Source organism: Oncorhynchus gorbuscha, unplaced genomic scaffold (assembly GCF_021184085.1).
Source record: "Oncorhynchus gorbuscha isolate QuinsamMale2020 ecotype Even-year unplaced genomic scaffold, OgorEven_v1.0 Un_scaffold_45:::fragment_2:::debris, whole genome shotgun sequence".
In the NCBI taxonomy this organism is placed as follows: Eukaryota; Metazoa; Chordata; class Actinopteri; order Salmoniformes; family Salmonidae; genus Oncorhynchus; species Oncorhynchus gorbuscha.
In genome coordinates, this window is record NW_025745292.1 from 82549 (window position 1) to 97846 (window position 15298).

The 15298-nt window shown below is 43.7% G+C and overlaps 1 protein-coding gene across 1 annotated transcript; it reads left to right on the top strand.

Moving 5' to 3' along the window:
• The first annotated feature begins 310 nt into the window (after positions 1-310).
• Positions 311-13545, top strand: LOC124018241 (E3 ubiquitin-protein ligase HECW2-like). Its single transcript, XM_046333504.1, has 2 exons — positions 311-386; positions 12480-13545. The coding sequence occupies exon 2, from the start codon at positions 12891-12893 to the stop codon at positions 13323-13325; it is 435 nt and encodes a 144-aa protein (XP_046189460.1). The 5' UTR covers positions 311-386; positions 12480-12890; the 3' UTR covers positions 13326-13545.
• Positions 13546-15298: the final 1753 nt, after the last annotated feature.

The following is a 15298-nucleotide window of genomic DNA, read 5'->3' on the forward strand; positions in this document are numbered from 1 at the left end:
GGTAAGGTGTTGGGACTGTGTGGGCACCGTTTGTCACCGTTATAGTGTAATTAATGTATTGTTTGGTGTTGTGCAGTGGGTTTGCTGGCATGCATCTAAAATATGTTTTAGTTTGCCCCACCAAAATGTATATGCAAAAATCGCCACTGCCTATATGAGACGTGGCGTTCCAACACACCAACCTGGTCTCATATATTAGATGTAACATATTAAACGTAAAAACTTCACCACAAAAACAGTAGGCGGGCAGATTTACGTACAGAATACTACAAAATACTCTGAGACCAGGTTGCACAGCCAAGCCGCCATACACAGCTCTGCAGGCTGGGTCTATCTCCGTTAAGTCACCGCCCATTTCAACAGAGGAGGCACGGCTTACGCATCAGGTATATTATGAATAATTCCATAATGACCCCTGTTAGACAAACGACTCATAGGCTAACTGCAATAATTAGGTAGGTTACATTTGCCAATTTACTCTGTTGGTTCGGCTTCAAATCTGTGTTGCTTGCGGGATAGGGCGTTCGGATTTGAGCATCTGCTTGCAGGGAAGATGATTCGGATAGTATGGCTGAGTGTGTGGAATACGCATTGCGATGCAAAACCATAGAAAGCTATACATTGAAAAGACGACAAAACGAACGTTGTGGTCGTAATAATAAGGGGCAATTGTGTTTCTAGCGCGCACCTTTAGACACTGACAGCCTCCTACAAGAAGGCCGTCCAGTCTCCGCAGCCTAAAAATTTCACGCCAACATTACTGCCAACCGGAGGAGAGATACCGATGCTTTACATGACTCACACCCAGGCTGCCTCTACATATTTGGCCTGGACTTGGGTCTCCTAAAGCGGTATCCCGCCTGTCCATAAATCCGAGACTACACAGAGAGGTAACAAAACCATCGTGATATCACCATAACTGCGGATAAAGGCTATGCTCGCGTTTAATTTGTGTACGTCTGTTTTATCGCACCTCTGCGCAAAAGGTAAGCAATGGGTATACTACCCATGGATACACCCGTGGTCAATATTTCATGTGGCATTTTATTATCGTTTAGGATGGTGACCGAAAGAATTTACATCTGTTAGTATAGCCAAACCGTTACATGTGAATAGTGTCATGTTGTGCATGTTATCACTTTCAATTAAGTGAAATTGATTGATTTTATAGCCTGCGTCTTGTCAAGGAGATTTGCATTAAGAATTGACGTAGGGAATTCCCAGAGTAGCCTAAACCAATAGCGAGCGATGATCGCATACTGTTCAGTGCGGTCCCTATTCAGTAATGTGTGCAAAACAATGCGCCTGTCGCCTCGACAGCACGAGAGAAGCCTAAAGTGTTGACATGCTAATTAATTGATGTAGGCTAACTTGCCTTGTAGACTACAGTAGGTAATATAGTGAGATGTGTTAAATTCACCTGTCAATATTGAGAGTAGGTTATAAAACATGATACTTCTCTGTAGGTGGTATAGGGTACCCATTGTAACATAACTTTGTGGCTGCGTAATGCCCTGGGGAGTACAGCATAATGCTCACTCCATGCGCTATGCAGCTGAGCATTGACATCATGCCATTATTTCAGATGTTATGAGTGAATTTGTTATGCCTACAGCCAGGGTGTCACAGCTCCAGTCTTCAAGGGCTGACATGTCTGCTAGTTATCGTTCTATCCTGTTCACCTGACACTGATTTAAGACCTGGGAAGAGGAAACTATTACCCTTTCACAATATCATGCAGACTCAAACCATACTGTGCTGGCTCAGAACATCGCAACAACTATGGTGGATGTGTATACAACATGAATTTGTCTTGAATCGGCTCAATGTTAAAACCAAAAGCCTTCATGTGTGTACATTAGTTGGGAAATCAGTGCATTTAATTTATCAATTCAGTGCCAGTACAGGGAGAGATGAAAAGAAGCCGGACTGCAGCCACTGAGGACAAGAACTGTGCCCCCCTGGCCTTTACATACAGTATAGTCACCAGTATAGTACAGTATAGTATACAAATCAGGTGATCAGTGATACACTCAGGATGTGTCAAAGCTAGGCTTAGTTGCCAACAACCGGATGCATCCAGTTTTCAGGGATGCAGCTAATTCAACCTAGCTTCTTTTTTGCAGAAAACCAGATGTGGGAACTCCACTCCACTCTTTCTTTTACGGCTGCTACGTTAGTTTATATCAAAGCAAACAGTAGCATCTTATATTGAATTTCAAATAGTCCTGCCAATCTTCACTTGGATGGATGTAGTCACAGACAGGGTTAAGATCATTTCCATTTGAACTCAGATCATGACATTAATCAAACTCAAAATGAAATGGTTAAAACAAGTGGCGCTAAGGTGAGGATTCAGAAAAGATGAGCTGATCCTAGGTCTGTTCGAATGGACAACTTTGACCCAGAATGGTACATTTTCCATCGTATTGTCCCTGGTTGTCTCAGGCTGTCTTTGTCGCCATCTGTTTTGTGGGGTCATGCAGTGCAGGTGTAGTTGGACAAAGTGATGTACAGTAGGGAGAGTGAGAACAGGTTAAATGGATGTGTCTGGTTTGGCTGTACATGCTTGTTTCATATGTTTTTTCTTGACCCTGCGTGTCTTTCTGTCTGTGTGTATAAGTGTAAAATTAAGGTGCAGATTAATGTGCATATGTTAGTAGCCTTCTTCCATTGTTTATACAAATATCAGCGTTCTAAAGGGGTACTGCATGAAAACAGGAAGTGAGCTTCCGTGGTGCTCACTCGCATTGCAGGTCATTGTGGGATACCTCTCAGCATGTGACTCATTCCAGGCAAGTACTCCCATGGGGAAGCAGCCAATGAAGTAGCCATGACAAACCCTGGCACAGTATACAGTTATTGCTCTCATAGCGAGTCAGAACTGCATTCATTATTATGAGGCTTCAGTGCATCAATAAAGCTTACACGTTCATATGAACTGCAGTACCCATAGTGAACGGGTCAATGATTAGCCTATATCCACAGTAACATTAGCATGCTTAATTTACAGCATATCATATTATAGCTGTGTGGACTGTGAGTGCATTCTGCATGTGTTTTTATTTGTGGCTCTGAGAGTACTGTATGTGTATGCGTCATAGATGCAATGCCTGGGTGTTCTCAAAATGCGGACTACCACACGGGAGGGGCGGAGTCCAAATCAAAGTGTGCGAAACGGAGCCCGTAAGGCACTTCTCAAATGCATATTCCATTAGTACATATTTTGATTTAGCATGCACTTACAGTCATGTGTGCATACATTCTACGTATGGGTGGTCCCGGGGAAGCCCACTACCCTGGCGTTACAAGCAATGGAAATATGCAAAGAAATATGACGCAACCACATTATTTGAGCTGAAGTGAGAGAAAATACAGTCTAACTTCAGAATTAAATGCTGCCTATCCACATCTCTTATGTTTTCTGACTACAATATTTAATCTTCATACGTTAATAATGACATGCTGTTTCGGGCATGTTTACCTGCCTACACACCGTAGATCGCAAGCCCATAATATGTCAATAGGGATAACTGGCTAGGTACTACTGTTAGCTAGCCAGATAGCCACAAAGAATTGTTAGCTAGCTACCCATGAAGAATTGACATCTACCTTATGTAACATTAGTTTTAGGTCATTTTTGCCTATTAAACTATCAGGTTAGCTACATTATCACATATCTAGCTAATAATTCTGAAGTAAAATGTTTGCTTCATGTGTATCTTGTTTCGTCTCTATTGTTGCCATTGTCATGCCTGGAAGCAGGTTCAGTGAATGGGGAGATGCAGTGTGAGGCAATACAGTAGAGGGAGTGCGAGTGCTTCTCAAATGTAATGTTTTATGCGTTCTCCACACTCTCATCCTCACAAGAACGCACTCAAGAAAACGTCCTCGGAGAATACACTCAGAGCAAGGTGTATCCATGTTGAAAAACACTGTGTAGAAAGAAGTATAGTGTGTGCTAGCTGTTTAAATTACAGTATTTGATAACCAATACAAGTCTGTGCCATCAGTTCAAATATCAAAACAATACTGAGCACACACTTGCTAACATGCTACTGTCAGCATGTACACACACCCACCCCCCTGCGCCTGATATAAGGGGAGTCCATGTTTGTGTGTGTGCTTTGAACAGTGCCTTGCATTGTGAAGATTCAGCACTTCTCCTTGGCTAGATGTGTTTTAGGCATGGAAGTGTGTGCACTTTACTATCCTCCCTGAGTTTTTTTGGCCTTGAAAGGCCCAAATCTCCTCTGGACAGAATATCGACAGGAAGCCTGGAAGACAGACATGTGTCAATCAATATTCACATGGCCACCCACCCTCTAACAGGGACACAGAGGCCACCCACCCTCTAAAGGGACACCTTTCGCACTGTCTAGGTGTGCAGTGGTGTTGGTAGAATGTGGGTCAATTGCCAAGAACAACAATATTCTTATTCCATCCATCCTATAAAAATAAAAAAAAGAATTCTCACCTATTTAAAAATAATAATAATTCTCACCAACTTCCAACATAAATACGATAGTTGTGAACTTCCACAAGGTTTATTGCTAGCTGTTTTGCGATCAGGGAAACCAGGTAGCATTCCCATTCGGGGAGGTAATCACCCCCATCGTTTGCTACATTGGTGTCAAAATGAGATGTCACACTGTGTGGCCATTGAAGTGGGTCCCAGATCTGAGGCGTGAGTCACTTTTAATGGTGAAGTGCTGGGATGTTACAAACTCCCTAAGGGAGATGACTTTACCCACTCCTGCCATTCACTATAATACTTTACAATTTCAGTCTTCTTTCCTTATTTCCTTTTAAATAATTATTGATTTAACATGACTGGACAGGAGAAAGCAAGGGCCCCACAACATATCTTTGACCGATCTAGTCTTATCAGATCAGTGACTTTCCTTCAAAGAAGGGCTGTAGGAAGATAGCATTTCTAAAATAATGAAGAGAATTCAACCTTTTGCTTATCCAACCGTGCACAGACATCAGTTCAACATAACATTTTACCATGTCATTGGATTTAGATAAAATGTTGAGTAAAAAAAGAAATACCCAAATTCCTTTTACCACGCTGATTCACCTTTTATCAGACGCAAAAATAAATAGTGTGATATATATATATATATATATATAGTGTGTGTGTGGCCTCCACGTGCCTGTATGACCTCTCTACAATGCCTGGGCATGCTCCTGATGAGGTGGCGGATGGTCTCCTGAGGGATCTCCTCCCAGATCTGGACTAAAGCATCCGCCAACTCCTGGACAGTCTGGTGCAACGTGGCGTTGGTGGATGGAGCGAGACATGATGTCCCAGATGTGCTCAATTGGATTCAGGTCTGGGGAACGGACGGGCCAGTCCCTAGCATCTATGCCTTCCTCTTGCAGGAACTGCCGACACACTTCAGCCACACGAGGTCTAGGATTGTCTTGCATTGGGAGGAACCGAGGGCCAACCTCACCAACATATGGTCTCACAAGGGGTCTCATCTCGGTACCTAATGGCAGTCAGGCTACCTCTGGAGAGCACATGGAGGGCTGTGCAGCCCCCCAAAGAAATGCCACCCCACACCATGACTGACCCACCGCCAAACCGGTCATGCTGGAGGATGTTGCAGGCAGCAGAACGTTCTCCACGGCCTCTCCAGACTGTCACGTCTGTCACATGTGCTCAGTGTGAACCTGCTTTCATCTGTGAAGAGCACAGGGCGCCAGTGGCGAATTTGCCAATCTTGGTGTTCTCTGGCAAATGCCAAACGTCCTGCACGGTGTTGGGCTCTAAGCACAACCCCCACCTGTGGACGTCGGGCCCTCATACCACCCTCATGGAGTCTGTTTCTGACCGTTTGAGCAGACTCATGCACATTTGTGGCCTGCTGGAGGTCATTTTGCAGGGCTCTGGCAGTGCTCCTCCTGCTCCTCCTTGCACAAAGGCGGAGGTAGCGGTCCTGCTGCTGGGTTGTTGCCCTCCTACGGCCTCCTCCACGTCTCCTGGTGTACTGGCCTGTCTCCTGGGAGCGCCTCCATGCTCTGGACACTACGCTGACAGACACAGCAAACCTTCTTGCCACAGCTCGCATTGATGTGCCATCCACTTGTGTGGGTTGTAGACTCTGTCTCATGCTACCACTAGAGTGAAAGCACCGCCAGCATTCAAAAGTGACCAAAACATCAGCCAGGAAGCATAGGAACTGAGAAGTGGTCTGTGGTCCCCACCTACAGAACCACTCCTTTATTGTCTTGCTAATTGCCTATAATTTCCACCTGTTGTCTATTCCATTTGCACAACAGCATGTGAAATTTATTGTCAATCTGTGTTGCGTCCTAAGTGGACAGTTTGATTTCACAGAAATGTGATTGACTTGGAGTTACATTGTGTTGTTTATTTATTTATATATATATATATATATATATACACACTATGTAATGTGTTGGTTTCATTAACTGAAAAAGCTTTTCTCTAAAATGTTTTTACATCCCTGTTTAGTGAGAATTTGTCATTTGTAAAGATGCATCCTCCTGCAGTTTTGTCACAGAACACAATACCTCAGATGTTTTGAGGGAGCGTGCAATTGGCATGCTGACTGCAGGAATGTCCACCAGAGCTGTTGCCAGAGAATGTAATGTTTATTTGTCTACCATAAGCCACCTCCAACTTTGTTTTAGAGAATTTGGCAGTCCGTCCAACTGTTCTCCCACCGCAGACCACGTGTAACCACGCAAACCCAGGACCTCCACATCCAGCTTCTTCACCTGTGGGATCGTCTGAGACTGGCCACACGGACAGCTGATGAAACAAAGAAGTATTTCTGTCTGTAATAAAGCCCTTTGTTGGGGAGAAACATAATCTGATTGTCTGTGCCTGGCTTCCCAGTGGGTGGGCCTGGGTCCCACCCATGGCGGCACCCCTGCCCAGTCATGTGAAATCCATAGATTAGGGCCTAATTCAATTTTTTTCAATTGACCGATTTCCTTTATATGAACTGTAACTCAGTAAAATTGTTAATTGTTGAATTTTTTCATTTTAATGATGTGGAAGCAATGTTTATTCAACCAGTATTTGTACCCAACAGAATGGCTCTGGTATTCTTGCCCAACAATAGGAATCTATGGATTTACTATAAACCTGGTGCCCAACAAGTTCAAAATGGAACTGATTATTTATTTATAGGCCTAATAATACTCTTTCACACAGTTATAACCAGAATCTCAAAGCACCAGATTGGTTTTTGTGGGTCCCAATAAAGAGCATTATTATTATTATTTTCTTTACCAACCTTTGGAATCTGCTATTTTTTGTCCTAAGCATAAATGGTTACCATGGCCTTGTTTTGCATCTTTAAAATGAATACTTGCTTCCTTCTTTACATCCTAGATGCAAATCAAATCACAGGTCTCACATGACATGATGGATTAAAGCGTTGTAGCAGAAGCCTAGCGTTCACCTATCCAGTCATGTAAGAGCCATTATTTATTTCAAGGAAAGGAAGGCTGGTCAAGGCCCCTGTACTGTGTATAGAGGCAGTGAACAGGCTCCTTATCCCGTTGGCTCAGTGAGACAGACATAACCCAGACCTCTCCCACTCAAATTAGAGAAAACAATGTCATACAGACATGGAAGGAATTTGAGGACTGACCTCAAGAACAGTTGCATAACTACCATTCAAGTGTACAGACTTTTCTCTCTCTCGACTCAAAATTACTCAAAATGCTCCTTCTCCCACAAGTGTGTGTGCGCGCGCACATATAGCTGTGTACATACAGTGGGGCAAAAAAGTATTTAGTCAGCCACCAATTGTGCAAGTTCTCCCACTTAAAAAGACGAGAGGCCTGTAATTTTCATCATAGGTATACTTCAACTATGACAGACAATGAAAAAACAAATCCAGAAAATCACATTGTAGGATTCTTAATGAATTTATTTGCAAATTATGGTGGAAAATTAGTATTTGGTCAATAACAAAAGTTTATCTCAATACTTTGTTATATACCCTTTGTTGGCAATGACAGAGGTCAAATGTTCTGTAAGTCTTCACAAGGTTTTCACACACTGTTGCTGGTATTTTGGCTCATTCCTCCATGCAGATCTCCTCTAGAACAGTGATGTTTTGGGGCTGTTGCTGGGCAACACGGATTTTCAACCACTCCCTTTTCTATGGGGTTGAGATCTGGAGACTGGCTAGGTCTGTCATAGTTGAAGTGTACCTATGATGAAAATTACAGGCCTCTCATCTTTTTAAGTGCGAGAACTTGCACAATTGGTGGCTGACTAAATACTTTTTTTGCCCCATTGTATCGATTTGTGCCTGCATGCACGTCTTCCCCAGTTGAATAGTCTTGTTGACTCAGGGACATCCATGCAAGCATTCCTTTCTCCAGTATCAGTCTGGACACACAGGCAACCATCTCACACATGCATGACCTCTCTTCTCATGTAATGTCGCACTGAGCAACATGGATCGTTCACTATAAATCACTATGAGACTGAGATTCCGTGATATGTTGCCTCGGGCAGCAGGATGAACTGATGATATTGCAGATGTGCACAATGTAAGACATTACACTTCTGTTACAGGAGTTTCCAGATTGACTTCACTGCTCTCCTTTTAGTTCATCAAAAACCAGTATATAATAAGTTTCAGCAGGGAGACACCACCCAGCACAGAAGCAGAGGAAAAGTCTAGGTGGCATTCTCTGAACTGGCCCTTAGAACCGTTTCCTGTCTGATTCAGATATGTCAACATTCGCACTAGGGGCTTATAGGAAACCCAAATAAGGCAGTGACCTTTGTCTCCTGCTGCAGAGTTATCAATCAATCAAATTTATTTGTGAAGCCCTTTTTACATCAGCTGATGTCAGAAAACAGAAACCCAGCCTAAAACGTTAAGCAATGCAGGTGTTGAAGCACGTTGGCTAGGTAAAACTCCCTAGAAAGGCCAAAACCAAGGAAGAAACCTAGAGGAACCAGGCTATGAGGGGTGGCCAGTCCTCTTCTGGCTGTGCCGTGTGGAGATTATAACAGAACATGGCCAAGATGTTCATAAATGACCAGCATGGTCAAATAATATGTCTGGGACAGGTAGCACAGCCGGTGAACAGGTCAGGATTCCATAGCCGCAGGCAGAACAGTTGAAACTGGAGCAGCAGCACGGCCAAGTACACTGGGGACAGCAAGGATGCCGTGTAGTCCTGAGGCATGGTCCTACGGCTCAGGTCCTCCGAGAGAGAGAAAGAAAGAGAGAATTAGAGAGAGCATACTTAAATTCCCACAGGATAAGAAAGGAGAAATACTCCAGATATAACAAACTGACCCTAGCCCCCGACAAACTACTGCAGTATAAATACTGGAGGCTGAGACAGGAGGGGTCAGGAGACACTGTGGCCCCATCCGATGATACCCCCGGACAGGGCCAAACAGGAAGGATATAACCCCACCCACTTTTCCAAAGCACAGCCCCCACACCACTAGAGGGATATCTTCAACCACCAACTTACCATCCTGAGACAAGGCCGAGTATAGCCCACAAAGATCTTTGCCACGGCACAACCCAAGGGGGGGCGCCAACCCTAACAGGAGGATTACATCAGTGACTCAACCCACTCAATTGATGCACCCCTCCTAGAAACGGCATGAAAGAGCACCAGTAAGCCAGTGACTCAGCCCCTGTAATAGGGGCAGAGAATCCCAGTGGAAAGAGGGGAACCGGCCAGGCAGAGACAGCAAGGACGGTTCGTTGCTCCAGAGCCTTTCCGTTCACCTTCACACTCCTGGGCCAGACTACACTCAATCATATGACCCACTGAAGAGATGAGTCTTCAGTAAAGACTTAAAGGTTGAGACCGAATTTGCGTCTCTCTCATGGGTAGACAGAACCTTCCATAACAAATGGAGCTCTATAGGAGAAAGCCCTGCCTCCAGCTGTTTGCCTAGAAATTCTAGGGACAATTAGGAGGCCTGCGTCTTGTGACCGTAGCAAACGTGTAGGTATGTACGGCAGGGCCAAATCAAACAGATGGGTAGGAGCAAGCCCATGTAATGCTTTGTAGGTTAGCAGTAAAACCTTGAAATCAGCCCTTGCCTTGACAGGAAGCCAGTGTAGGGAGACTAGCACTGGAGTAATATTATCACTTTTTTATTCTAGTCAGGGTTCTAGCAGCCGTATTTAGCACTAACTGAAGTTTATTTAGTGCTTTATCCGGGAAGACGGAAAGTAGAGCATTGCAGTAGTCTAACCTACAACCATTAAGAGTAATTGACAGATTCAACAGAAGATCTCTTTGTTTCTTGGGACCTAGAACAAGCATCTTTGTTTTGTCTGAGTTTAATAGTAGAAAGTTTGCAGCCTTCATTTTGTCTGAAACACAGGCTTCTAAGCGAGGGTAATTTTGGGGCTTCACCATGTTTCATTGAAATGTACAGCTGTGTGTCATCCGCATAGCTGTGAAAGTTAACATTATGTTTTCGAATTACATCCCCAAGAGGTAAAATATATAGGGAAAACAATGGTGGTCCTAAAATGGAACCTCGAGGAACACCGACATTTACAGTTGATTTGTCAGAGGACAAACCATTCACAGAGACCAACTATCTTTCCGACAGATAAGATCTAAACCAGGCCAGAACTTGTCCGTGTAGACCGATTTGGGTTTCCAATCTCTCCAAAAGAATGTGGTGATCGATGGTATCAAAAGCAGCACTGAGGTCTAGGAGCACGAGGTCAGATGCAGAGCCTCGGTCTAATGCCATTAAAAGGTCATTTATCACCTTCACAAGTGCAGTCTCAGTGCTATGATGGGGTCTAAAACCAGACTGAAGCATTTCGTATACATTGTTTGTCTTCAGGAAGGCAGGGAGTTGCTGCGCAACAGCCTTTTCTAAAATTTTTGAGAGGAATGGAAGATTCAATATAGGCAATAGTTTATTTTCTGGGTCAAGGTTTGGCTTTTTCAAGAGAGGCTTTATTACTGCCACTTTTAGTAAGTTTGGTACACATCCGGTGGATAGAGAGCCGTTTATTAGGTTCAACATAGGATGGCCAAGCACAGGAAGCAGCTCCTTCAGTAGTTTAGTTGGAATAGGGTCCAGTATGCAGCTTGAAGGTTTAGAGGCCATGATTATTTTAATCATTGTGTCAAGAGATATAGTACTAAAACACTTGCGCGTCTCTCTTGATCCTACGTCCTGGCAGAGTTGTGCAGACTCAGGACAACTGAGCATTGAAGGAATTTGCTTTCTAATAATCATGATCTTTTCCACCAAAGAAGTTCAGTAATTTATTACTGCTGAAGTGAAAGCCATCCTCACTTGGGGAATGCTGCTTTTTAGTTAGCTTTGCGACAGTATCAAAAATACATTTCGTATGGTTCTTATTTTCCTCAATTAAGTTGGAAAAACATCTAGTGGAAAGCCTTCCTAGAAGAGTGAAGGCTGTTGTAGCAGCATAGGTGGGACCAACTCCATGTCAATGCCCATGATTTTGGAATGAGATGTTCGACAAGCATGTGTCCACATACGTTTGCTAATGTACTGTAAATTGGTTCAACAGAGATCATAATTTCAATTTACCAAGGAGCTACAGTACTGTGTGATGGTCCGCACCCACAACAGCTTAGTTGGTTATAATAGTGCTGAACAGACGATGAGATGATCCCAGCATAGATCATCCCAAATCAGAAATGACTGGTGCTAGCATTAGCTCAAATTATAGCTAATCTTCCAAAATGCCTTGGTTGTTGCTCAGCACATCTAAAATAAGCTCCTATTGAATCATAAAGTCACATGTCTCCCTTTTCATACTAAACAGTTGTGGTTCAGAATCGGACAGCCAATCGAGACAGTCGTCCCCCTGATATCCCCTAGACACCTTTGCTGATTTAAGATCTTCCAGGGAGGCAGTTACAGCTCCCTTTCTCTGCTGGATCTCCACTTCCTTTTTCTGGGGCAGTCAATCTGACAGACTCCACAAAGCACGGAGGGAGAGAGGGAAAGAGTCATAGTAAGAGAGAGGAGGACAATCAGTTCTCAAAACAGTATATTGGGACGTTGTTATGGAAACGTGTCTAATACAATAAATCCTGTTTTAGATTTTGTCATTTGCATCCATTTCATTTAGAAGGAGAGATGGAAACAATCAGCAGTTTTGCCTTAACCCAGCTTTCCTGATGTAATTGTCATTAATTTGTAATGTTGATTAGGAAAGAGAGAATCACTCGGTGTGTAAATTAGAATGGCTAGGCCTAGGCGGCAATGTACTACAAATGCATTGGTGACTGGTTCTGTGACACCACCTCGCAGTCTGGTGGTGACATGCTTGTTCAGGGATCTTGTGATTGCATTTCACTGAGAGTTGTCCAGTGTTCATTGTTTTTGCTGTGCATGCAGTGCATCGGTTAAGAGTACTGACGTTTTGTTCTTTGTTTCACTTCGTCTGTCTGCCCCTGTCCCTCATTTTCCTCTCATTTTGTCTTCTCTTTCCTAGTCTTGGGCTCTCTGTCTCGACCGTTGCTTGTTGGACAGCGTAAGGTAGCAGAGTGGACAACGCTGGCTGTCTTCCACCTGTCTTTGCTCCTCGATTGTTCACTGCACTCCAGGAATAATATATTTTTTTACGTTGGCCAGAGGGGGCTTGGTCAGAACTTTAGGTACAACACAGTGCAGAGCTTTTATGGAAGGATAACTTCTGCAGCCTCCACATGAAACATTATTAACACCACCATCTGAAAGCTAAAGCTGTAGCAATCTACCATAGTTAAGTGAGGTAGACCGCATCTTTGAAGCGTAACCCAACCACCAAGACCAAGGGTTTCCGGTTATCTAATCCCCACCAACCTTTTGCCAGCTCCTGTAACAACTCCAAACTTCCTGCTTTGGCCTTTCCCCCGCAGCCACCATGCGTCCCTCACTTGCCACAGCGGTCCTTCCAAGGACCCGTAACCATCCCCACACAGCCCACCCCCACAATGCACACGGATTGTCCGGACACTTGGGACGGGAGCACCTGTCAGCGCCTCGGAGGCGCAGCCCGCACCTGCGACACACACTCAGCCCGGAGAACCTTCGGTGCCTGGCAGAGCGCGGTGGCGCCGCCGGGGACATGGCTTCCGTGGTGAGTAGCCCCATTGGCCTCCCGAGGGCCAACAGTGACACGGACCTGGTGACGTCGCAGAGCCGTTCGTCGCTGACTGCGTCCACGCTGGAGTTCACGCTGGGTAGGGGCGAGAACCTGGTCATCTCCTGGGACATCAAGGAGGTGGTGGATGCCACCGACTGGATTGGCCTCTACCACATCGGTGAGACACTCAGCATGCTTATTTCACAATGGTAGTTAGTAACTAGGAACGTTTAAAGTAGAACACATGAACTGGTTGCCCCCAGGGATACATAGTTATGTTGTCGTCCAGTACAACATAATCTTATTCAACTAATGATATAGCCCTTGATTAAATGAATCAGTTGTGTTAGTTCAGGTGTAAACAAAAATGGTCAACCCCAGGGGTACCCCGCCAGAATAAGGTAGAACACTAGTTTACCTTATCCAGCTACTTGTGGAGCATTGAATCAAAGGTTTAAATAAATGCTCACTTTATTGTAATAATGTTTCTTTGATTTGGACTGACAAGGCAAACTTTTTAACTAATACTATTGATCTGACTGAACTGATCCAAGCTGTTGTGTAGGACTTGCTGATTCCAGCAAGTTATGTAGAGTTGAGAAATGCATGTCTCTGGTGCAGGAGACTACAGAGTAAATAATGAAATTGGAGCTGTTGAAGTTCCACAGAAGGGAAGCCTGAGTCAACACATACATCTGACTTGGACCACCACATATCATATACACCTAGACTATCCTGGGTGGTCTCTCCAAGACAGTGCATTCGGACATTTCAGACCTCTTTACTTTTTCCACATTTTGTTATGTTACAGTCTTAGTCAAAAATTGATTCAATTGTCCCCCCCCCATCAATCTACACACAATACCCCATAATGAGAAAGCAAAATCAGGTTTTTTGTTATTTTTACTAATGTATCAAATAAAATATCACATTTACATAAGTATTTTAGACCCAACTCAATACTTTGTTGAAGCACCTTTGGCAGTGATTACAGTCTCCTCGTCTTGGGTATGACGCTACAAGCTTGGTACACCTATATTTTGCAGTTTCTCCCATTCTTCTCTGCAGATCCTCTCAAGCTCTGTCAGGTTGGATAGGGAGTGTTGCTGCACAGCTATTTCCAGAGATGTTTGATCGGGTTCAAGTCCGGGCTCTGGCTGGACCAGTCAAGGACATTCAGAGACTTGTCCTGAAGCCACTCCTGCGTTGTCTTGGCTGTGTGCTTAGGGCCGTTGTCCTGTTGGAAGATGAACCTTCACCCCAGTCGGAGGTCCTCAGCACTCTGGAGCAGGTTTTGAGTAAATGTATAGATACCGCATCATTAGAAAATGACTCAAGTGAATTATTTGGTTCAAGTCAAAGTATTTGGTTTTAAATCTACTTACCTTTCAAAAGTAAGTGTAATTGCTGAAATATACTTAAATATCAGAAGTATAAATCACTTCAAAATTCCTTATATTAAGCAAACCAGACAGGACCATTTTCTTGTATTTTTTAAATTACGGATAGCCAGGGGCACGCTCCACTCGACACAATTTTCAAATGCAGCATGTGTTTAGTGAGTCTGCCAGATCAGATGCAGTTGGGATGACCAGGGATGTTCTCTTCATACGTGTGTGAATTATACAATTGTCTGTCCTGGTAAGCAATCAAAATGTAAACAACTTTTGGGTGTTAGGGAAGATGTATAGAGTAAAAAGTACATAATTTCTTTAGGAATGTAGTGAAGTAAAAGTTGTCAAAATGTAAAGTACAGATACGCCAAAAAAACGACTTACGTACATTACACTGGTTCCAGGCTTCTTTTGTTTAATAATGATGAGGCCACTGTGTTCTTCGGGACCTTGAATGCTGCAGGCATTTTTTTGGTACCCTTCCCCAGATCTGTGCCTCGACACAATCCTTGGCTCGGTGCTCTACGGACAATTATTTGGACCTCCTGGCTTGGTTTTTGCTCTGACATTCACTGTCAACTGGGGGACCTTATATAGACAGGTTTGTTTCTTTCCAATTCATGTCCAATCAATTGCATTTACCACAGATGGACTCCAATCAAGTTTTAGAAACATCTCAAGGATAATCAATGGAAACAAGATGCACCTGAGCTCAATTTCGAGTGTCTTAGTAATGGGTCTGAATATTTATGTAAATAAGGTATTTCTGTTTTTAAGTTTATACATTTTCAA